The following is a 23543-nucleotide window of genomic DNA, read 5'->3' as shown; positions in this document are numbered from 1 at the left end:
ACTAGACAGGGAACTGTGACCTCTCCACTGCTGTGGCTTCATGGTCCTTCCTTCCCTTTGTCCCAAGTCTCTGAAAACCAGGCTCTGCGACATTTACTGGAATGACTATTGCAACATAGCATCTCCCTGCTTGGAAACCTTAAGTCTGCATTTGATTGGTAAAAAAGGACATAGCCCTGGGATCCATAGGGTATGGAGGCAGGAGAATGGATGCAAGGACAGCTCTTACTGAATTATATTTCTTTAAGAAGGAAGAAGTCTTAAATAAAATAACAGGAGAGGAGAAAGTAAATGGGAGGAGACAAATGCCAAAGGATCTTTTCTACTCAAAAGGCAAAATGGATCCAGGGTGAAGGTTGGAAGTAGGGGAGGTTACCCTACTAGCTGCTACCCTTTAATCCCCCCATATTCTTCCAGTCTAACAGCCCTGTAATGGCCTAACCTCCTTCCCTTTTTGGGTCTTGAATCTCTATGGTCAGGTCTTTCAATAAATGCCTTCTCTTCTATACTGGGCTCCTCTGACCCTTCCCTTTTCTATCACTGTGTCTCAGTACTGGGCACATAGTAGGTGCACAATTCTGGTTAATTGAACAGACACCTTATACAATCTACAAACTAGACTTCTACACTTCCAGATGGCTGGACACAATGGAAAAAAATTAAGCTGACTGAATTACAAAAAGCAAACTTTTTTTTGGTAGCTTTTGCCAATTTCTTTTTGTTTTTATTTTATTTTTAATTTATGGAATAAAACAAGCATTTCCACAGCATAACAACAATAAAAGATAACTGCACATGAAACTGTAGAAGCAAAATTTTCAGAGAGCCTTACAAACACACATATGCATACCTCCTCTTCTGACACACCAAAACCTATCTCTAAATTCATGTGCATTTTGCCAAAAAAGGATTAAAACCAAAGGCACCATTTAAAAAGACAAAAACTGTTTTCTACCACGACACATTTGTTTTTCTTACCCAAACTGGTGGAGAATTCCAGGAATCATTTCAGCCAGTTGATCCATGGAAGGATACATGTACCTGTGGGAAGAAAGAGTTATCACCTAATTAACAAAGTCCAGTTACCCAGAGTACATCACTCCACCCAATCTGACTCAGTTTCCTCATCTATAAAATAAATGGATTGAACTAGGCGCTTTCTAAGGTGTCCTCTAGCTCCAGATCTATGATGCCAATCTTTCTTATCCACAACAGAAGCAGGAAATCTGAAATCGTAGTCTTTTCTAGCAAGATAGTGTCAGAGTCCTTAGAGATCTTGGTCATACAGGGTCTGGGCTTTGTTACAATAATGGTGGAGGCGATGTCTGGCTTACGGCACCATATTTTAGAAAGGACACTGACAAAATGGAACACATTCAATGGCTAGAACTAGGATGGCGAGAAGCCAGAAGACACAAATATCTAAGAATCAGCTGAAGGAGCAGGCAACTTTTTAAACTGGAAAAGACTTATGGGGAAGATGAAATGGCTGTTTTCACATATTTGAAAAGGGAGTAGTCTTTTTCTACTTGGCCCTGGTGGGCAGAATTAGTATGAAGCTGCAGAGAAGCCAATTTTAGCTCAAGAGAAAGAAAAATCTCCTAATAACAGGATTCCTCTAAAGGTGAAATAGTCAACCTCCAGAATCAGAGACCCACCCTGCCGCCCCCCAGAGGTTTTAAAAAGAAAGGCTGGATCATCATTCTTGAGAGTTGTAGATGGATGCCTGTTCAGGAATGGGTTAGACGGAGGCCCTTTTAATTCTAAGGTGCGACTCTGAAAGTCAGCAGCTGGGTGGTGCAAAGGATAGAGCCCAGTAGCAGGAGCCAGGAAGGCCCAAGTTCAAATCTGACTTCAGACATGTATTATAGACTGTAGGTAAGTCACTTAACATCTATCTGCCTTAGCTTCCTCAACTGTAAAATAGGAGCAATATTAGTACTATCTTATAGGGTTGTTACGAGGATCAAATTTATGAAACGTGTATTTAGTATTATAACACCAGGCAAATAATTGTCACTTAAATGTTTGTTTCCTTTCTAACTGCCTTAATTTCTGTAAAAAGAAACCTCAAAGCTTGTTAGGAGAATCAAAATGAGATAATAGTTATAAAGTGTTTATTCAGCATAATGTCTGGCAAATAGTTGGTGTTGAATAAATGTTTGTTTCCTTCCTTAAACTCTATCCATCTCAGCTTCCTCAACTGTAAAAAGGAAATATTACTATTACTTCACAGGGCTGCCATGAGAATCAAGTAGGATAGTATTTATAAAGTGTTTGGTTTTGTTTCCCAAAGAGTTGGCTGTCATTTCCTTACTCCCTTTCTTCCTAAAAAAAGTGCAACTAGAAAATAACCTAGGGGTGGCTAGGTGGCTCAGTGAATACAGCATGGGCCTGGGAGTCAGGAGGACCTGAGTTCAAATCCAGCCTCAGGCACTTAACACAAAATAGCCATATGACCTTGGGCAAATCACTTAACCCCAAATGTTGCTCTAAAAAAAAAAAAAACAGAGGTTGGAGATGAGAGGAAATTTAGTAGGAATAGATGTAAAGATCTGCACAGGGGCTCAAAAAATCAACTGCCTAAGTATGATGGTAGAGTAGGGACATAGCTAGGTTACAATTCTTTAGTGGGAACTCAAGGGTTTCATTATATGGCAATTTCATTAAAGTCAGCAGGATGATGTCCCTGCAAAAAAGGGCATCTTTGGCTGTGGATTGTCTAGAAAAGCAGCTCTCTTTTTTTTTCAGTCTTGGGATACATTTACACTCTTTAAAAAACTGAGGACCCCTTCAAAGGTAAAGATACTGAATGAAACTCAAAGAAGTGAATTACCCAAGAAATGAAGTCAGGTCTCAATATGCCAGCTCTCAGACCATGAAAAAACATATTCTTTAGAGTAGTCACAGGGAAGGGGTACCCCAAATTCCATGACACAGCATTAAGGCCCCAAACTTTTAAAGAGGCCTTTTGAGTGAAAGCCACTGAGTTATCAACCCAAGTGGTTCTGTCCTGCCAAAGGTAGATTTACTGACCACATTACTTTAACAGATGGTTAATAATTAACTAAGTCCTTGCTTCTTCAACAGGCTTTTCATTTCAATTACTTGGCTAATGTGGGTTCCATCTATTTATGAGTTAAGGAATAAATGTCCACTTCTAATAATATCAGGACCCCATTTTTAATCCCTTAAACAGTGGGCTGCTCTTCCCCCCCCCCCACCAGTATCTCATTATTTGATCATATAATCAGAAGCAGGGCTAGGAAAGGAGGTGCCCTCCAAGAGATTAGTCTCCAGCCGTGGAGAGCTCCCTGAATATATTTCTATCTGCCTAAAAAATTGAACGGGTAATACAATACTGTGGTGGAGAAAGATCATGTTGTTTTAAGTCCCAAGGACTTTGATAAAAATTAAACCACAGGCGTGGTCCATTTAGTGGGGCAGAATGGAAAGCCCATTCCACGGAAGAGATGAATCTTCCTAAGGAATCTTCCTAATCTAATTTGATGTGATCTAATCTCATCAAATCTAACCCTGGCACTTTACAAATTATGGTAATAATGGCTAACATTTATAACACAGTGCTTTCTATGCTAAGGGCTTTGCATCCCTAGAGGTAGGAAAGCTATTATTATCCCCATTTTACAGATAAGAAAACTAAGGCAGAAGTCATGACTTGCCCAGAGTCACACAGTCATTAAGTGGCTGAAGCCTCATTTGAACTCAGGTCTTTCCAACTTTAGGCCCAGCTCTCTATCCACTGTACCACCAAGGTGCCCCAAATGAAAAGAAACAGCAACCCAGAGATGACTTGCTGACGTTGGCTTTCAATCTGTCCTCCCTTCTTCATCTCCTCAAACAGGCTCCTTTCATTCCTCTCCTTCTTGTGTTTTACCCCAGGTCTAACACAAGGTATTAGAAAGGACTGGAAGTCAAGAGAATGTATGAGTTCTACTCCTGAGTGACCTTGGTCAGGTTTCCCCATTTGGCAAATGAGGGGGAGGGGCTGAACTGGAGAGAGAGTTGTCCAGTCACTAATGTCCCTTTCTAGGTCTATATTCATATATAATTATATATAGATTATATATAAAAGATTCGATGATATTCTAACCCTAGTCAGGCCATTCTCCCAATACCCTAACACTAGCTGAAGACACTACATCTAGAGTCAAAGGGCATCTATCCTCCAAACACTTACCCCACAGGGAAGGATGGGGCTCCATCCTGCTGCCCAGGGGCATCCACGTGGCAGACGGCAAAATGCTGGGTGATCTCCTGCATGTCCTCTGAATTGAAGAGAGGGTTGTAGCAGGTTTTGTCTGTCGGACAGAAAGAGGAGGGCAGAGGAGAGACAAATTTTAAAAGATCCTTGAGGGTAGCTTCTCTTCTTGATCACTCCAAGAAGAAGGAGTCTACAAGACACATGCATTCCCCCACCTATGATCACTGAATCACAGAACTGAGGCTTAGAAATCATCTGACCCAGCCCCTCCCTGAAGATGCCTGTCTTACAAAATCTCTGATCATGCAGGCCATCCTGGCACATAGCAAGTATTTACAAATGTCTATTTTATCAATTCCTTGAATGCCTCTATCTCAAATGCTGGACAGCTCCGATTATCAGAAAATATTTCTTTGCACTGAGCTCAAACCTCCTGTAACTTCCACTAGTCCTAGACCTGCCCTCGGGGTCATTGTCTGACCCCCTTCCAAATGACACCACTCAGATATTTAACAGTTAATGATAGCTAAAAAGTTTGCGGGCAGCCCATTTAATCCTCACAACAATCCTGGCAAAGAGGTACTATTTTAAAGGAAACTGGGGCTAAGAGAAGTTTTAGGTGTCTTGCCCAGGGTCACCCAGCTAATATCTAAAATGGGTTTCAGATTCAGGCTCTCCCAAGTCCATCTTTCTGGTTACTGAACACAAAAGGGTTATGAACCCCTGCCCTAGCCCTAACCTCTAATAACCAATTTTCTCCTAGATGCTTACTGCATTCCCCCTTGTATCAATTCCTTGTGTAAATCAGACTTATCTCACTTACTAGACTAATAACTCCTTGAGGCCTAAGTCTTGTGAAGTGGGGTGTGCTATAATGGGGTCAGGTAGGTGGCACAGTAGATAGAAAGAGCACCTTGGAGTCGGAAAGACTCATCTTCCCAAGTTCTAATCTGGCCTCGGACACTCACTAGCTGTATGACCCTGGGAAAGTCACTTCCCCTTTTTTGCCTCAGTTTCCTCATCTGTAAAATGAGCTGGAGAAGGAAATAGCAAACCACTCCAGTATCTTTGCCAAGAAAAGCCCAAATAGGGTCACAAAGTGTCAGACATGACTGAAAAACGACTAAACAACAAAGAAGGAGAGAGGTCAGATGGGTTTAGGAAGGACCACCACCACCAGATTCAGTTCATTGTCTCAGCTCTGTGTCCCTCTTGTTACATGGCCCAGGGAAATCTCTTAGTCCCAAGTTTTCTTTTGACTTCATTTTCCCCACTTCTAAGATGAGGAATAGTGACACTGCCCCAATGGGATTATTGTGTTGCAACAACAGAGGTTAAAGCATAACGTAAATGTTGATGATTACTATTAATAAAGCATCTATTGAGCTCCATTTGAAACCCGGCAGAAGACAGAGAGCCTATTGTGCTCCCAATATGGCTACGATACAGTAGGAAGCAGACAATTTAATACAGAATACCAGGAACTCCAGGCTACGCCATGCGGAGCCCTGCTATTCTAAGAAGATCCGATTGAGAAAGAAGGCTCTGCAGAGAATACAGTGGGACTTCCTCTTACTCTTCTCTCCTCCCTGGGGACACACAAAAATGAGAATCATCCAATTCTCAGAATCATAGAATCTCCCACTGTTGCAAGGGCCCTCGGAGGTCATTTAATCCATCCCCTACACGAACATGAAACCCCCTCTACAAGACCCCTGGCCAAGGAAGACCTTCGGGATGGGGACCCACACCTTTGGAGCAGTCCACTTGGGGACAGCACCAGTTAGAAGAACAGTGGTCTTGGTATCAGGCCAAAAATCTGCCTCTGCAAATCTGCACCCACCACTCCAAGTTCTGGGGCAAAGGGCAACAAGGTTTAACCTCCTCAGACTAAATAACCTCAGTTCCTTCTACTGGCTCTCATGACAGGGTCTCCAGACCTTTCACTATTCTGACAGCCCTCTGGATTTTTTGTCGTTGAAATGAGAGACAACTGCCCTGTGGTGGTATTGTTACTGTTCTTCAGAAATTTTCCAGTTGTATTAGACTTTTCATGACCCCATATGGGGTTTTCTTGGCAAAGATACTGGAGTGGCTTGTCATTTCCTTCTCCAGCTCATTTTACAGATGAGGAAACTGAGGCAGGGATAAGTGACTTGTTCAGGGTCACACAGCTAGTGAGTGAGGGTGTATGTGAACTCAGGTCTTCCTGACTCTAGGCCCAGCACTCTATCCACTGTGTCACCATCCTAGATGCTTCCTCCTCTGGATCCTCTCTGGTTTATCTAGAAAATTGGTGCCCAGAGAAGAACACAACACTCAACAGGGTCATAGGATTTAGAGCCAGAATGCGCCATAGGGATGGTTAGTCCACTCTGCTCATTTAACAGATGAGAAAATGGAAATTCACAGTTAAGTGTCTAGCCCAGGGGTGGGTCACCTGCAGCCTCGAGGTCATATATGGCCCTCTAGGTCCTCAAGTGTGGCCCTTTGACTGAATCCAAACTTCTCAGAACAAATACTCCTAATAAAAAGATTTGTTAGGCCCTAGCGCAAGGGAACAGAGGCAGTAAATACCATAAGCAAGAACTTTAAAGTGGTACTGGATTCCAAATCCAAATGCACCCCCCCCACCTCCCTATGTCACAATGCCACTCCTACAGCATACTGATCTGCTCCTGCCAGGGCAGCCTACAAGGGGCCCATCCCCTCTGCAGCTTAGAACAATAGTTCCTCTCAATGCAGCCTAATATCTTTCCTGGATCTCCTAGAGATTGGCCGGGCAACTTACGGTTCATGCCAATGTCATGGTATGTGAGGATGACAGGACGGTTCCCCTTTGGGGTTCCACATACGGTGACATGAACCGAGCCATGTAAAGTCTCAATGTCCTGCTCCTGTGGAAAGAAGAACACAGAAAAATATTTTTCACCAAGATCTCCCACATCTCCAGATTCTCCTGGATGAGGGTTTTGGCTACTGGCAATCCTATCTCTGGGCTGGCTGAGCCCTAAAATTACCCTCCACGTTCTTCACTGATGCTACAGCTAAACTCAAGACATCACAAGGAATGAAAAGGAATTGATTCTCTGACAAGGGACACAACTTTCTGTCACCCTTGTGCCAAAGGGCAACAATAGTGATCAATACAACTTGTCTTAAAAAGATTCACCGACTGTCCTTCTAGAGGCATTCTCTAGATAGCACGCACATTACCAGGCCAGGGCTTCATCTCTCAGTCGAGCTGGGAGAGAGCTCGGAGCCATCTAGCCAAGCCCCTTCATTTTATAGACAAGGACACGGAGACCCACGGAGGTGAATTTACTTTCTCTTCATTTTCTCCTCCCTCTGGGGTCCTTAGTTTTTCCTCAAAGCTCAATTCAAGCACCACTTTTCATGCATGAGGTCATCTTTGCTTTCTTTCAAACCCAGTCTATTTATAGATAGTTTTCACTTTACATAAATTCACATTATGCAAATTTGTAAAGAGTTCTAAAAGAAATCCACATTTAAAAAAAAAAAAACCCTTTGTTAACTTTCCTGTACAGTATTGCCTCTCAGCCTGTAGCTCTGCAGACTTCCCCCACCACTGCCCCTCCCAAGAAAAAAAACCTAAAAAACCCAAACCCTAAAAAGATCCCTCCGAATGAAAGCACAACAGACTCCCCAAGAATCTGCCACTGTAGCAGATCTGAGGGGGCAGCTTGAGAGAAAGGAGACCTCTGCCCTGCTGCACCCACCCCGTGTGTCTATCTTCTGCCATCCATGCTTGGGTACCTCAGGTCTGTCCCTGCCCCTGAGCATCACCCATGCATTCTTTCCTGTGTCTGTGTCCAGGCCCCATGGGTCCATTCACTACAGGTCCTTCCTCTTGTTTCTCTCAGTCCCCCATAGGGCTGTTCCTCCTCCTGTTTAAGCTTCACTGTCCCTGGCCCCCACATGTCCTTGAACAAAGTGACAGCCACCTCCCTAAAGAGTGTGTGGCTCCCTTCCTTATGTCCATGGTGGCAAATTCACATTACATAAAAATCCCTTTATGCAGTGGTCTGAGGAACGACCCACTGACGTCAAGTGAGAACAGTCTGTATTTGCTATACTGCATATTTGTATATGTGTAGCCTGCCCTGGTAGAATGGCCTTTCACTTTTACCTCTATGTGCCAGCACCTAGGACAATGCCTGGTATGCAGTAGGCACTTAATAAACATTTACTGAATGAGTCACTGATCGGAGTCCCAAAGCTAGGGAGATAAATGACTGGACTATGAGCCTAAATCTTTTGATTCTAACCCATGCTGTGCTGCGGACTAGAACCCATGTCTTATGAAAATAAGGCCTTATCTTTCCCCCACACCACACTGCCTTGTCCACTGTGTTATCATCATCAGTGATGACCTTTTATTACGTACTTACTTTCTGCCAGCCACTGTACTGAGCGCTGGGGATATACAAAGACAGGCAAAAACACGATCCCTACCCTCAAGGAGCTTACACTGGAATTGGAGACAACTACATACCATACAGGATAAGGAGAGAAAACTGGAGGCCACTTAGAGGAAAGGCGCTGGCCTGCCTGCTTGCTAAGGCAGACCCTCTGGACCAGTCACCCAAGACACACTGCAGATCGCTAGGCTAGGCCCAGCATCCCCTGGTCATGGTTCTGAGCCAGACGCTAGCACAATGGCCCAGTGTTAGCCCATGGTATTCTCCATTGTGTCCTGACTTCCCAGAACCCTCCCTCCTGCAGATGTGTATGCCTCTATCCAAAAACAGGACACAGAGCCAAACAGAAGGGGCCTTTTAACTCTGGAGGGCATGGTTCCAACCTCTGTAAGAAGAACCAAAGTGGCTTAATCTCTTTACCTTTACAACAGGGATGACAAATGAGATGATCACTGAGGTCCCCTTCTGGTTCTAACCCAATTTAATTCCAGCATTTATTAAGTGAATATTAAGAATGTCCTGGACTAGGTGCTGAGGATGAAGAGGCTAAAAAACTCAGAACTGTCCTTGGCCTCAAACTTAGCTTTTTTTTTTTTGGGGGGGGGGGGCATTGAGGTGTGGGTTTATGTGACTTGCTGATAATTGTCATGGGCCATACTAATAAGAGGCAGGACTTGAATCCAGATCTTCCTGACCCTCTGCAGTAATAGGTACTCAACCAGTATCATACTTAGGGAAATAAGTGAACGTAAGCTCTGTGAGGATAAGGATGAGCTTGTTTTTTTCTTGTTTCCCAAGCACATAAGCCAGTGTCTTGCTCTGCTGGTGCTGAACAGAGTCAAAGCACATTTTATCCTTATTACCTATCAACCACCTCATATTCTCTCCTTTATATCATGGTTACATTAATATTCCTCGTGTACACCTCAGAAGGACATCATGAAAAGCAGCTAGGTAGACAGCTGGACATGAGTCAGAAAGTTGTTGCTGAGAGGTATCTGACTCTTCATGACCCCTCCTCTGGGAGTCAAGACCTGGGTTCAAATTCTGATTCCGACACTTAGTAGGTGTGCAACCCTGAGCAAGTAATTTAAATGCTGTCTGCCTCAGTTTCCTCCTCTATAAAATGGGGGGATGACAACAGCACCTAAGCTCTCAGGGTTACTGTAAGGATTAATATTTGTAATATGCTTTGCAAAGCTTAAAGCACTACATATAAATGCTAATCTATTATGCGGCTGTTCTCTTGAGGCCTAGAATATTCAGAGCCTCAGAAGAAGGCTTCTGGGGTGTTAAGTGGATCTCCTATGGAGGATATTTATAAACACAGAAACAAAAATGGCACAGAATGAAAAGAAACACTGAATCGAAAATCTGTATCATCTTAAGGAAAACTAACTCTCCCAGATCCAAAATTTGGAAAAAAAAAAAGGGAGAGCAATGTTTAAAAGAAGACCTTCCTCGCCTCATTCACTGCAAGAAGGTAACCTAGGTTCTCAAAGGTTATGTCAATGGAACCCCTGGGGAGAGGTTACCAACCTGGATCCAGCTTTGAGGATGTGGCAGACTGGTGTGGCCAGTTCTCTTAAGGAGCATTCCAACTTAGGGTGAAGGGGCTTATTGCCAGGAGGTTGGCCATAAAGAAGTCAACTTGTAGCCACACCATCTCAAACACTGTCTATGGAAGCCTGATCAAGGTTGGCAGAGGGAATTTCACCCACAAAGATGGAGGACAGACTGCTCTGAGGTCACTGCCTTGTTTAAAAACCTTGAAGGGCTTCGCATTGCCCACCCAATATCCAGACTCAGTTTCCTCATCTGAAAAATGGGGATCATAATACCACCCACCTCCCAGGGTTAGTGTTAGGGCAAGATAATATTTACAAAGCACTATATAAATACTAGATATCATTAGAGAAATCCTAGCTGCTATTTAAGGTTCTTAACAGTCTCACCTTTCCATGACACTTTGCATTCTTAACTCACACTATTGCCTTCTCCACATACTGTATGCTCTGGCCAAATCAGAACTAATTTTGCTCTATCCATCTAAGATTTTCTGTGATCTCCCATCTTCTAATTTTTACTCATTATGCTTTTCCTTAAGAATCAAATAAGAAGCATTTATTAAATGCTCACCATGTTCTAAGCACAGTGCTAGGTACTAGGTGACAAAATTATAAAAATGGCAGAACCACGCCCTCAAGAAGTTTTTATTCTATTACAAACAGTCTGCCCTACTATCTGATTCTTTTTAGGCTGAATCATCTCCAAATTCAGAGGATGGGGGAATAAGGCATGGACAACTGAACTTTCTCACCCAAGGTAGTCTAATGAAAACCATGGACCTCTTTTCTCAGAATGATCAATTTTTTTTTAAAATAAATATCACAGATTCTCAGGTAAGAACCCCTGCCTTAAGGGAAGCTTTCACGGATCCTGGGAGACAGAAATAATTTTTTTTCCTTTTCCCAATGGCATTTTATATCTCACTAATGTGTTTATTTTCTTTTAGAATTCTTTTTTTTGATAGATAAGTCATTGGCTAATTTGTAGAAGAAAACCAAGTATCCAATATCAAAAATGAAAAGGGTGGAAATCACCACCAATGAAGAAGGAATTAAAACAATCATCAGGAAATATTTTGCCCAATTATATGCCAATAAATCTGACACTGAGTGAAATTGATGAATATTTATGAAATATAAATTACCTAGATGAACACATCAGGAAATAGAATGCCTAAATGATTCCATCTTAGAAAAAGAAACTGAACAAACCAATAATGAGCTTCCTAAGAAAAAATCCCCAGAATCACATGGGTTCACAAGTGAATTCTATCAAACATTTAAAGAAGAATTAATTCTAATACTACATTAATAATAAAATAAATATATATAATAATAAATATAAAAAACAAAATAAAATTTTCCCAAATAAACTATCTGGGAAAACAGGCAGAGTCCTTTGGTACCAAACAACTTTTATGATACAAATATGGTGCTGATACCTAAACGAGAAAGGTTTAAAACAGAGAAAGAAAATTATAGACCAATTTCCCTAATGAATATGGATATAAAAATTCTGAATAAAATAGCAAGGTGATTACAGCAATATATGATTGATACCTGGAATGCAGGTTTGGTTCATTATTAGGAAAACTAACATAATTGACCACATCAATAACAAAACCAACTAGAAATCATATCTCAGTAGATGCTGAAAAAGCTTTTGACAAAATACAGCACCCATTCCTATTAAAAATACTAGAGAGCATAGTAATAAAGAGACGGCATTCCTTAAAATGACAAGCAGTCTAAAATCAAAGCATTTGTTGTATTACAATTATCTGTGATGGGGATAAGCTAAAAGTCTTCCCAATAAGATCAGGGTGAAGCAAGGATGGCCATTATCACCACTATTATTCAATATAGTACTAGAAATGTTAACTGTAGCAATAAGAAAAAAAAATCAAAGGAATTAGAATAGGCAATGAGGAAAGATAATTATCACTTTTTGTAGGTGATATGATGCTATACTTAGAGAATCAACTAAAAAACTACCTGAAATAATTAACAACTTTAGTAAAGTTGTAGGATATATAAACCCACACAAATCATTGGCATTTCTTTATATGACCAGAAGCAAGAAATTAAAAAAAAAAATTCCATTTAAAGTAACTGTACACAATATAAAATACTTGGGAGTCTACTTGCCAAGAAAAACCAAAGAACTATAAAAACATAATTACAAAACACTTTTCACTCAAATAAAGTCAAATCTAAACAACAGGAAAAATTTCAGTGTTCATGAGTAGGCCGAGCCAATATAATAAAAATGACCATCCTAGCTAATTTAGTTATTCAGTGCCATGCCAATCAAACTACAAAAAAAAAAATTATAAACTAGAAAAAACAACAAAATTCATCTGAAGAACAAATGGTCAGGAATATCCAGAGAATTAATGTAAAATATATATATATAAAGGAAGGTGACCTAGTAAAGACACCAGATCTCAAATTATATTAAAAGCAGTAATCCTCAAAAACTATCTGGTACTGGCTAAGAAACAGAGTGGTAGATCAGGGGAATAGATTAGTTATACAATACACAGGAGTAAATGACCATAGTAACCTAGTGCAGCCTTTAGGATAAGAACTCACTCTTTGACAAAAACTGCTAAGAAAATTGGAAAACAACAGGCCACAAACTAGGTATAGACCAACATCACACACCATATACCAAGATAAGAGTCAGAATGGGTACATGACATAAAGACATAAAGGGAGACACCATAAGCAAATCAGAAAAGCAAAGAAGTCTACCTGTCATATCTATGGAGAAGGGAAGAATTTATAACCAAACAAAAGACAGCATTATGAAATGTAAAATAGATCATTTTGATTATATTAAAAAGCTTTTGCACAAACAAAACACAGATCAGAAGGAAAGAACAGTGGGAAACAATCTTTACAGCAAGTATCTCTGATAAAGGCCTCATTTCTCAAATTGAGACTATTCTGGAGAGCAATTTGGAACTATGCCCAAAGGGCAATCAAACTGTGCAGACCCTTTGTCAGCATCCCAAAGAGATCATAAAAAAGGAAAAAGGACCTACATGTGCAAAAATATTTATAGCAGCTCTTTTTTTGGTGGCAAAATACTGGAAATTGAGGGGACACCCATCAACTGGGGAGTGGCTAAACAAGATGTGGTATATGAATGTAATGGATTACTATTGTGCAATAAGAAATGATGAGCAGGTATATTTTAGAAAAACCTGGAAAGACTTGTACAAACTGATGCAAAGTGAAATGCGCAGAACTAAGAAAACATTGTACACGATATCAGCAACACTGTGATGATCAGCTATGAATGTCTCAGCTCTTCTCTGCAACACAATGATTCAAGATAAGTACAAAGGATTCAAAGAAAGTGCTAGAACTGATGGACTCTGAATGCAGATCAAAGCATATTTTTTTCACTTTATTCTTTTTTGTTTTTTTCTCTCCTTTTGATCTTTCTTCTTTCACAATAGTGACTACTATGGAAATATGTTTTACATGACAGCACATGTATAACCTATATCAAATTGCCTTCCATTTTAGGAAGAGGGGAAGGAACAAGAAAAATTTGGAACTTGACATCTTGTAAAAATGAATGATTAAAATTGTCTTGACATCTAATTGTGGGAGTGGGTAATAAAATACTATTAAAAATAATTTTTGTGTTTATTTTATCTTAGAATTATGTGTTTATACTATCTTGTCTGTTAAATTAAACATAGAGCTCTATGCAGACAAGGAAGGACCTGGTGCTTAGAACAATGGTCTCTTGGATATTATAGACCCAATAAATGTCCACAGAATGCTGAATGACAACCACCTTGGTATGATGTAGTCAGTTCCCTACTACTAAGGTCTTTGAGGGGCCTATAGGAATTTTGTAGGTGGGTTCTTTATTTAGGTACTAGTTATTTTAAATGGCCTTGGGGGCTCTTTCTCACTCCTATATCCTGTGGTTCTCTGCTGTGAAGTAAATTTTTTGTGGTGTCCTCATATCCATTGCCACAACTGATGCCTCATAATAGATAACAAAAGTAAAATCACTTTGTAGCTCCTAACCATACAAGTATGAAAGCTAAAAACAACCCTATTCAATTATATGGATAGTCCTAACAAACAACACAACTCTCTCCCAACCTTCCAAAGAAAAACACACACAACCCAAGTGGCCAAAAGCACCCATTCCAGCCCCCATGAAGCTCTCCTGCCTTATTCCCCAAAGCTATCTGCATCAGCCCTTCTGACAGGGATGCTTCCCAAACTTCAGATGACCTTAACCTCACACATCCGTCCAGTCAATTCCCAAACCAGCTGCCTTTCTCTGGCCAGGAGGCATGTCTGTATTCAGGCTACTGTGAAGGGTGGCTGAGAAATAAAGATGGAATTTCCTTTTCTGTCATCTCACCCCATGGCCCGCTCACAGCCCTAATTTAGGCCCCTTAGGAAAACCAGCCACAAAACCCCCACAAAGTCTGTGGTCCATTGGAGCACTTGAAAACATTGACTGTTTTGTTATGTTTGTGTGGGGGTGGGGGTTGGGGAGAAGGAGGATGTGGAATGAGGAATGAGGCCCAGAGCAAAATTCCCCTTTTACAAATGAATCCCAAAAAGAAAACTTTAAAAAAAAAAATCACACTGGTCCAAAGAGTCCAAAATCACCCTCTCCTCCACCTCTGGCTTACTTACTTACTCACTCTCTCCTACAACCACTGCACAGCTACACCTGGGGGTACTTAGACAAAGCCCACTAACTGGGAAGGAACTGTTAGACCCATCCTGATGCCAGAAAACAGAAGGATCCCTTTGACTTCCAGGAAGGCTGCATTTCTGCCTGATTCTATCGTGCCCAAATGCCCTCTACTCTCCTAGCTGCCTCCTCCTGACTGGTTCTTCCCGAAACTTCCACTTTGAGGTGGACACCCAGGCCAGCCACGTCTTCACTTCTCTCCAGACTTTCTCTACCATGCCCAAGAGTTCTCTCTCTTGGAATTTTTAACTTAATTTTTAATTTTTTTATTTTAATTAATTTAATTTTAACTTAATTTTAAAGTTAATGTAAGTTCCTTGAGGGTAGGGACTATTTTTCTATCTGTATTCCCAGAACTTAGCATAGTGCTTGGCATACTGTAAGTGCTTAATACATGTTTGTTGACCTGTTGGCCTTGATGGCAGAGAAAACTCTTTTCTAGGACAGCTGATGCCAGTTCAAATAAGCTCTGCCTGCCACCCCCCTCCCCGCCCCCCCCACTGCAGGAAAATTGGGACAACTCCAAGAACACAACCATGTTCAACATGTAGTATTAAAAGCCATCTCAACTCCTTTCCCCTCCCCATCCCAGGCGTGGCAAACACCAACCAAAACTAATCAGAGTTTAGAAGAAATAGGTGTTGCTTCAAAGAACAATGGATGGAAAATATAGTGGAAAAATGGATTAACTGGGATCCAACCAATTCGGACCCCCAAATTAATGTTATTTTCCTTGCCTTACATTTTTAGAAGCCAACAAACCACAGGAAAGTATGCTTTTGTGGGGATTATTTGATAAACACACAAAGGATTATTTCAGGGGGCTACCATATATTCAACTTTCTACACCTTTCCTACTGGTATACATTGTCGTAGGTAATGTTTATCCTTTATTAATGGATCTGTAAGATCCCTTCTAGGGCAGTGGATAGAACATTGGGCGTGAAAGTCAAGAAGACTCATCTTTCATGAGTTCAAATCTGGCTTCAGATTTCTGACTTCCTAGCTGGGTGACCCTAGGTAAGGCATAACAATGCCTGCCTCAGTTTCTTCATCTGTAAAAAGTGGAGAAGAAAATGGCAAACCACTCCAGTATCTCTGCCAAGAAAACCCTAAATGGGGTCACCAAGCTCAGAAAACGACTTAAATGCTAAACAACAAAAACAATGACCTTATATTTCTACGACTGTAATTTTATCTATGTGGGCAATACCCTTCCCTGTCAACACAGATAACATCCCTTCAATCCCATGAAAAAAGATCACAACACAGAGCACATCCCCTTTACTGACATCAAGATATCAGACACCCCCACTCTCCCAATTCCTGAGTAGAAAGGATTTCTGACCCACCATTAAAATTTTATCGCTGCTGACCCACCTCTTATAATAAGCCTCTCCAAACCTAGCTAGTTTGGTCCCCAGATGACATACAAAGAATCCATCATTACACCCAAATCCAACGCCTTTCCAGCTTGGAAGAGTTCTACTCCTGTAGTCTCAAGAACCCAAGTTTATCTCCATGCCACCGTGAGGCATGAGGAGGGCAGTCTTCCTACTAGGCAATAAAAATTATTTTAATGAAACAATTAACAACAGAGTGGTTGCCAAGTAGTCAGGAGACCTGGATGCAAGTTCCAAGTTTTAGGCAAGTCATTGAAAACTGTAACCAGGCAACATCAGGTATAAGTCTCCACTAACTTTATCATATTTAAATTCAACCCATTATCTTGGGTTGGCAATATCTTTTTGGAGGGGTGGGCCGGTGGCACAGTGGATTAGTATGCCAGGTCTAGAGAGTCAGGAAGACTCCTACTTCCTGAGTTCAAATTCAGCCTTGGACATGTCCTCACTGTGTGACTCTGGGCAAGTCACTTAACCCTGTTTGCCTAGGTTTCCTTATCCATAAAATGAGCTGGAGAAGAAAATGGCAAACCAAGAAAACCACCAAGCATTGAACACAACTGAACAATTCTGTAAGAGGTTTTAGGAATCAACTGTTGAGTGCTTTTATATCTGGAAGAGACATTAGAAATTTCTTAGCCCAATTCCTCATTTGATGGTCAGGAAATATCAACCTGACCAAAGTGGCTTGTTCTACCCAGGTTCTTACCCAGGTAGTAAACTAAGAAACAGAGGGGATGAAAAACTTAACTTTTGATTAGATCTCCTTGTTGGTCTTTTTCTAAGATGTCAGCAGTTCGGGGATGTCCCACAACCAGACACTGCATAGAAGCCAGAGTTAACTTCAATAAGTTCTTCCTGGAAAGAATATTTCAGGCCTATGCAATTTCATCACTGTGGTTACTCCCTTGACAGGACAGCAGCCCCTCTCTAAGCTTTGTAGACAGATGGTCTTCAAAAGTTATGGACCTAAAATTCAGAAACCAGGATGCTGATGAGTTTCTCCAAACTGCTAGGGTGGCCTCATGTGATACCTAGATCATTACTCCATCCAAACACAAGGCCTTTCCAGCTTTGGAAGGTCTGGCAGACATTGCACATTAGCATGAGTCACTGAGATCCCAAGTTCGCCTCCATGCCACAAAGAGGCATCAGAGGATGGCAAAAGCATTATTCTGTTTAGTCCACAGAGGTTAAAGATTTTATCCATGAAAGTAAAGGCTAGAGCTCTGAAATAATGTGAGGCAGGCCAGACAGAAAAGTCTGTGATCAAATTTTAATTAAATATGTGTTCTTTTAAGAGGTTCATAGAAGGGACAAGTCAAGATGATCTTTTTATGAAGAGATTAGGATGGTTTGCATTTAGTCACCAATTATTCAGTAAGAAGCACCAACAGTTTGTTTTCAAGGTTTAGGGATAAATGTCTCCTTGTAATGTTTACCCTATTCGGTTGCCTATCTTTTTTATGGATGATGGAAAGGTCAACCTCAGGTCAGCCCTGTCCAAATTTTCAAATACCATTCTGATTCTTTAAGAGATCAGGATATTCCAAGGTTCTGTAGAAGAATACAGTGGTAGAATTACAAAATTATAAGTAACCTAAAGGGAACTGAAAAAGTCTTAAGTCTAAATAAGTTACAGCTTATTACAAAAGACTAAGTGCGAAAGACTATGTATAAATGGAAAAGAAGTGGTGGAGTGAGAATGAGAAACAATGAATGGGCATAAGTGCTTTATGGTAAACCAATCAAAGGTAGGATCCTCGTGCATTACTTGGATCAACAGGCAAGTGGATAGCTAAGTGTGCTGAGCACTGGTCCCAGAGTCAGGAAGACCCTGGGCAAGTCAATACCCTGCCTGCCTCAGTTTCCTCATTTGTAAAATGCAAATAAAGTTGCAGTTTGCAAAGGTGAAGGCTCTACCCAAAAACAGGATCATAGCATCATCTATCCAATTTTGATTTCCAAAGTCTGATCAGGCTGACAACTTATCCTTTCTACTAATCTTTCCTGAAGGTGAAATGAAACTCCAAGCACACCTAAATTAAGTCTTCCCTTCCTTTGACAGCATCCTATTTCCTAACTGATGCACCCACATGATCCCTGAAGACAAGTTGGATGTTGAACATGGGGTAAAGGAGGGGCAGGGAACAATGGGTTTCAAAGATTTAATTAACCCTCTCATATCCATTACTAGGGGAACCCATAAATATTAGTATATCCTACAACAAGACTTATTTCTCACATCTCACCTGTCCAGCTACCAAACTATGTGCTTATTATTCATTCAAATATTTACTGAGCATCTTAATTATTCTCAGTAGAGGCTGCTGAATGTAGGGACTTTAGATCTGCTTTTGTACCCTCATTGTTAAACACACGGTTGTGTCCACAGTAGGCACTTACGAAATGCTTTTTGAATTGAATGTTATATCCCAAGCACTATTCTATAATCTAAAGAGACTTTTTAACCTGTGGTCCAAAGACCAATTCATGGTTAGATTTCTAGAGGGTCTTAAGTTGGATGGAAAAGAATCTTTATTTTCACTAGCTTCTAACAAAATTTACCATTCCTTCAATTATAAAGGTGGGCAATATTATCTTTGGTAGAGGTCTGAAGGCTCCAGCAGATCAGGTCCAGGATGCAGAAAAAGGCCAACAAACCCTCAGTCTAATCCATTATATAACTGCAGTATCCTAAGCACCTGGACTTTGTCAAAATCCATACCTGGGATTCCATATTTCCCTAACTTTGAAAGCATCCCTTTTGGGGGCATTTCCCCTGACTTCACCATCCTATGTGGAGACTGACTCATTTTTAACATAGGCCAACAAACACTTATTAGAGTGCCTATTATGGGCAGAGGACATTCTGTTGGACACCCTCTGCTAACACGTCTTGTCCAATACTTCATGGAGGTAACTCTGGACTCTTGAAGGCTATGCTACTGGGGCACAAATTCTGGCAGGCCGTATTAGCTACTCCTGAAAAGCTTTGAGTTAAGACCCTCCTCACAGGCTCAGTCAGGCAACCAGAATTAAATGCCTACTCAGTACTAGGCACTGGGGATACAAAAGAGGCAAAAGATAGTCCCTGTCCTCAAGGGGCTCATAATATAATGCAGAAGAGAGAAAGCAAACTTATAAAAATAATAATAATAATAATAATAATAATAAGCTATACATAGGATACTTTAAAGGATAAGAGAGAGAAAGCACTAGAATTAAAAGGGGGTAGGGATATCAGATTGGCTAACATGACAAAACAGGAAAATGATAAATGTTGGAGATGTGGGAAAATTGGAACACTAATGCATTGTTTGTTGGTGGAGTTGTGATCTGATCCAACCATTCTGGAGAGCTATCTGGAACTATGCCCAAAGGGATATAAAAATAATGTGCACACACACCCTTTGACCCAGCAATATCACTTCTAGGTCTGTATCCTAAAGAGATCCTAAAAAGGGGAAAAGGATTCACATGTACAAAAATATTTATAGCAGCTCTTTTTGTGGTGGCCAAGAACTAAAACTGGAAATTGAAGGGATGTCCATCAATTGGGGAATGACTGAACAAGTTGTGGTATATGAATGCAATAGAGTTCTATTGTGCTTTAAAGAAATGATGACCAGGTGGCCTTAAGAAAAACCTATAAAGATCTATATGAACTGATGCTGAGTGAAATGAGCAGAACCAGGAGAACAATGGACACAGTAAGAGCCACACTGTGCAACGCCTAACTTTAATGGACTTAGCACTTCTCAGCAATGCAATAATCTAAGACAACTCCAAAAGACTCATGATGAAAAATGCTATCCACATCCAAAGAAAGAACTATGGTAAGTCTGAATGCAGACTATTTGCTCTGTTCTTTTGTTGTTTGGTGCTTCTTCCTTCTTGCGGTTTCTCCCATTGGTTCTAATTCTTCTTTACATCATGACTAGTAGGAAAATATGTTTAATATGAATGTATAGGCAGAGCCTATATTAGAATGCATGCCATCTTGAGGAGGGGGAGAAAATTAAAACTCAAAAATCTTGTGGAAGTGAATGTTGAAAACTAAAAAATATATAAATAATTATATATGCACACACATATATACATATACATACATATACATATATATGTAGGGAAAGGCTGTATATCTGTTGTGTAAGAACTAGACTAGCTACACTGATCACCCTAAAACTATTTTTTTTTGCTACAGCAATACCATTGTTCTATTTATTAAGACACAAGGTCTTGAGATCTGTTTTGAAGGGAATTCCTACAATGATGAAACAATAGGTCTTGGTATAGGGCACTGGACTTTGGGTCATGAAGTTCAAGTACTACCACTTCCAAAATGTGATGGAAATAATGACATAAGGGAATTCTAAAGAGGTTTACATAAATATTTTTACATAATATTGATAGCAAGGTGGACCTTGCTATCAAACACTGGACCTGGGGGGTGGCTAGTGCTGGCCCTGGAGTCAGGAGGACCTGAGTTCAGATCCAGCCTCAGACACTTAACACACACAAACAAAAAACCTAGCCGTGTGACCTTGGACAAGTTACTTAAACCCAATTGCCCTCCAAAAAGGAAAAAAAAAAGGAACACTGGACCTGGAGTCCCTAAAACCTCAGTTCAAATTTTACCCATGTGTGAACCATGGCAGGTCACTTAACTTGGATGCCTCAGTCTCCTCATCTGAAAAATAAGAGTAATAATAATATCTGCTGCCCAGAGTTGTTGTGAGAAGATATCTGTAAAGTGCCTTGCAAATCTTAAAGTGTTATAGAAATGCTAACTATTATTATCATCATAGTGATGACTAATTGAACTTGAAAACAGAATGGCCTCACCTCTAACTTGTATTCACTCCTATGTGCTTTTGCATGAAAAGAAAGGGGATGAAAAAACTAAATAACCTCTCCATGTCCATCCTGGCCCCAAGAGTTCATGATTTTAGAAGTTCTGTGATCTTTAGTCTCTGAGTCAACCTTATAAAAGGAAAGGATAAGATGTCCTTTCTAGATTCTCCTGGGGAAGATAAAAATCATAAACACTTTATTTCTGTCAAAGCGCCTTCCACGTACATTGTGAGGTCTCATGGAGACAAGACCTTTGAAGAAAGACAGGACAATTACTACTGTGCTCCCTAGATTTATGGGGAATTGGAATGAAATCAACTTGGCCAGGGTTTGTGACTGGTATACAGCTTAAGTTCAGGAGGACTGATCCTTGGTACCAGCTCTACTGTTACTGAATTCTGTGACCCTAAGGCACATTCCTGATTCCCACTCTACTAAGTCTCAACTATAAAATAAAATGACTGGCTTAGAAGACCTAGGGCCCAGTCTAATGCCAAAACAAAACTTTTTAGACTCCCAGGGCAATGCCCTACCCATTGTATCACACTTCTCAGAGAAGCTGGGAAGAAGCCCCAGCCTACACACTGTCTCAGAAGTCTTAGTCCAGTTTGGGGACACTGTATTTGATAAGGCAGGATAAAATAATCTAGAGCTTTTTTTTTTTTGTTCTGGGAAGGGAGCCAGGGGAAGAATCACCATAAGTGAGAGTTTCATCCTTCTAACTTTCTATTAATCCCTTTATTTTAGAGCTAAACCATGGAAAAATTTAAGTGTCCAGACAGGCTGTATGGTATTATAGTGGAAATACTGGGTTCAGAGTTAAGAGACCTAAAACTTAAAGCTCCTTTTCCCAGGCTTACTAGCCATGTGATCCTGGGCAACCAATGCTTGCCTCAGTTTCCTCATCTGCAAAATGGGGGCAATAACCCCTCCCAGGGTTGTTATGAGGATCAAATGAGATTATAATTGTAAAGTGCTTAGCACAGTGCCTGCCATATTATGTTAGCTGGAAGCATCTCGTTTATCTTCCTAAGAGAAGGACATCAGAAGAGCAGGTGGGAGGAAGAGAAGGCTGATTCAGTAGGATTCTCGGCTCCTTGGAGCAGCAAAGCTGATGGATAGAAAATGCAGGGGTATGAGGGGCTGATGAAAGCCACACAGGAGAGGAGGAACCATCAAGATAGAGAGAGAGGGAAGGATGGCTCAAGGAGATGATGTCAAGGAGGACCACAGGCTGTGCTAACTCCTCAACAGCCCAAGGCTGTGCCAAAGCCCTGCTGCTGAACGCAGGGTCCTGGGTGCCGAGGACCCGGCCAATTTGAAGTTTTGGTTGGTTGATGGATTCAATCATAAAAATGTTCCGGACAGGGCTGGAACAATTCTCACTGTACCTGCTGCCCTAGCCTAATGACCACAAGCAAACCCATTGACGCAGGGGCCACCTTAATGAATAATTTCTTGTTAAAGTCCAGTGACCTTTCTTTGAGTGGGGGAAAAAAAAGGAAGGTAGGAAAGATGGGCAAAAGATAGGCTGGGAAAGAAGAGGGTTGGCTGGAAATATGGACCAAAAAAAAAAAACAAAAGAACTCCCATCATCTTCCCCCTTAACAGATCAGGGCTGGACTCGGAATGACCAAAGACTGAAAGTTTAAATGTCACTTCTGACACATTTAGAAGCCACATGATCATGAGTGGATAGAGCTGGGACTTCAAATCTTCCCTCAGAAACTCACTAACTCTGTGCGACCCTGGGTGGGTTACTTCCCTTCTGTCTGCCTCAGCTTCCTTAACTGTAAAATGGGGGTCACAGCACCTACCTCACAGGACTCTTCTAAGCTTGAAATGAAATGTTATCAGTAAAGTACTTAGCATGGTGGCTGGCACCTAGTAGGCATTTAATAAATTTAATTTCCTTCCTTCATCATTATTATACTTCCTTCTCACTGTCTCTGTGAAATGAGGGGGGCAGATTAGATGATCCCCAAAGGATCCTTCCCAGTCTAAACCCTAGTATCCTGGACACTACAGGTTGCCACCTATAGAGAAGACCCTGGAGACCAATCATGAATACTGAGGGCTAAAAATGAAGTTTCATTTCTGCCTCTCAACAGAGGGGTGGTAAACTACAGGTGAGGAATGGGGCATGTTTCCAGACACAGCCAATGCACTGATTTGTTTTGTTCAACTCGTTTTGTTACAAAGAAGGGTTCTTATGGGGGGACAAGGAAATGGGGCCAACTGGCAAACGAATGTATCAAAAAAACTTACTTTGGCGGGTGGCTAGGTGTCACAGTGAGTAAAGCA

The 23543-nt window shown here is 41.0% G+C and overlaps 1 protein-coding gene across 2 annotated transcripts in view; it reads right to left on the bottom strand.

The window, feature by feature from the left end:
- The window catches only part of NDRG1 (N-myc downstream regulated 1), a 79978-nt gene that overhangs the window by 26645 nt on the left and 29790 nt on the right, over nucleotides 1-23543 (bottom strand). For both annotated transcript variants that reach the window (XM_069081302.1, XM_069081303.1), the window contains 3 exons: nucleotides 7017-7122; nucleotides 4202-4322; nucleotides 979-1041 (listed from right to left, as the gene is read on the bottom strand). In XM_069081302.1, the coding sequence (XP_068937403.1) occupies nucleotides 979-1041; nucleotides 4202-4322; nucleotides 7017-7122 (290 nt within the window). The remainder of the gene's footprint in view (nucleotides 1-978; nucleotides 1042-4201; nucleotides 4323-7016; nucleotides 7123-23543) is intronic.

This window comes from Petaurus breviceps, unplaced genomic scaffold (assembly GCF_028583685.1).
Source record: "Petaurus breviceps papuanus isolate PSGF00001 unplaced genomic scaffold, PetGlider_PUasm1.0 98, whole genome shotgun sequence".
Classification (NCBI taxonomy): Eukaryota; Metazoa; Chordata; class Mammalia; order Diprotodontia; family Petauridae; genus Petaurus; species Petaurus breviceps.
The sequence above is the reverse complement of the archived record's forward strand: the minus strand, read 5'-3'. Positions and strand labels throughout refer to the sequence as shown.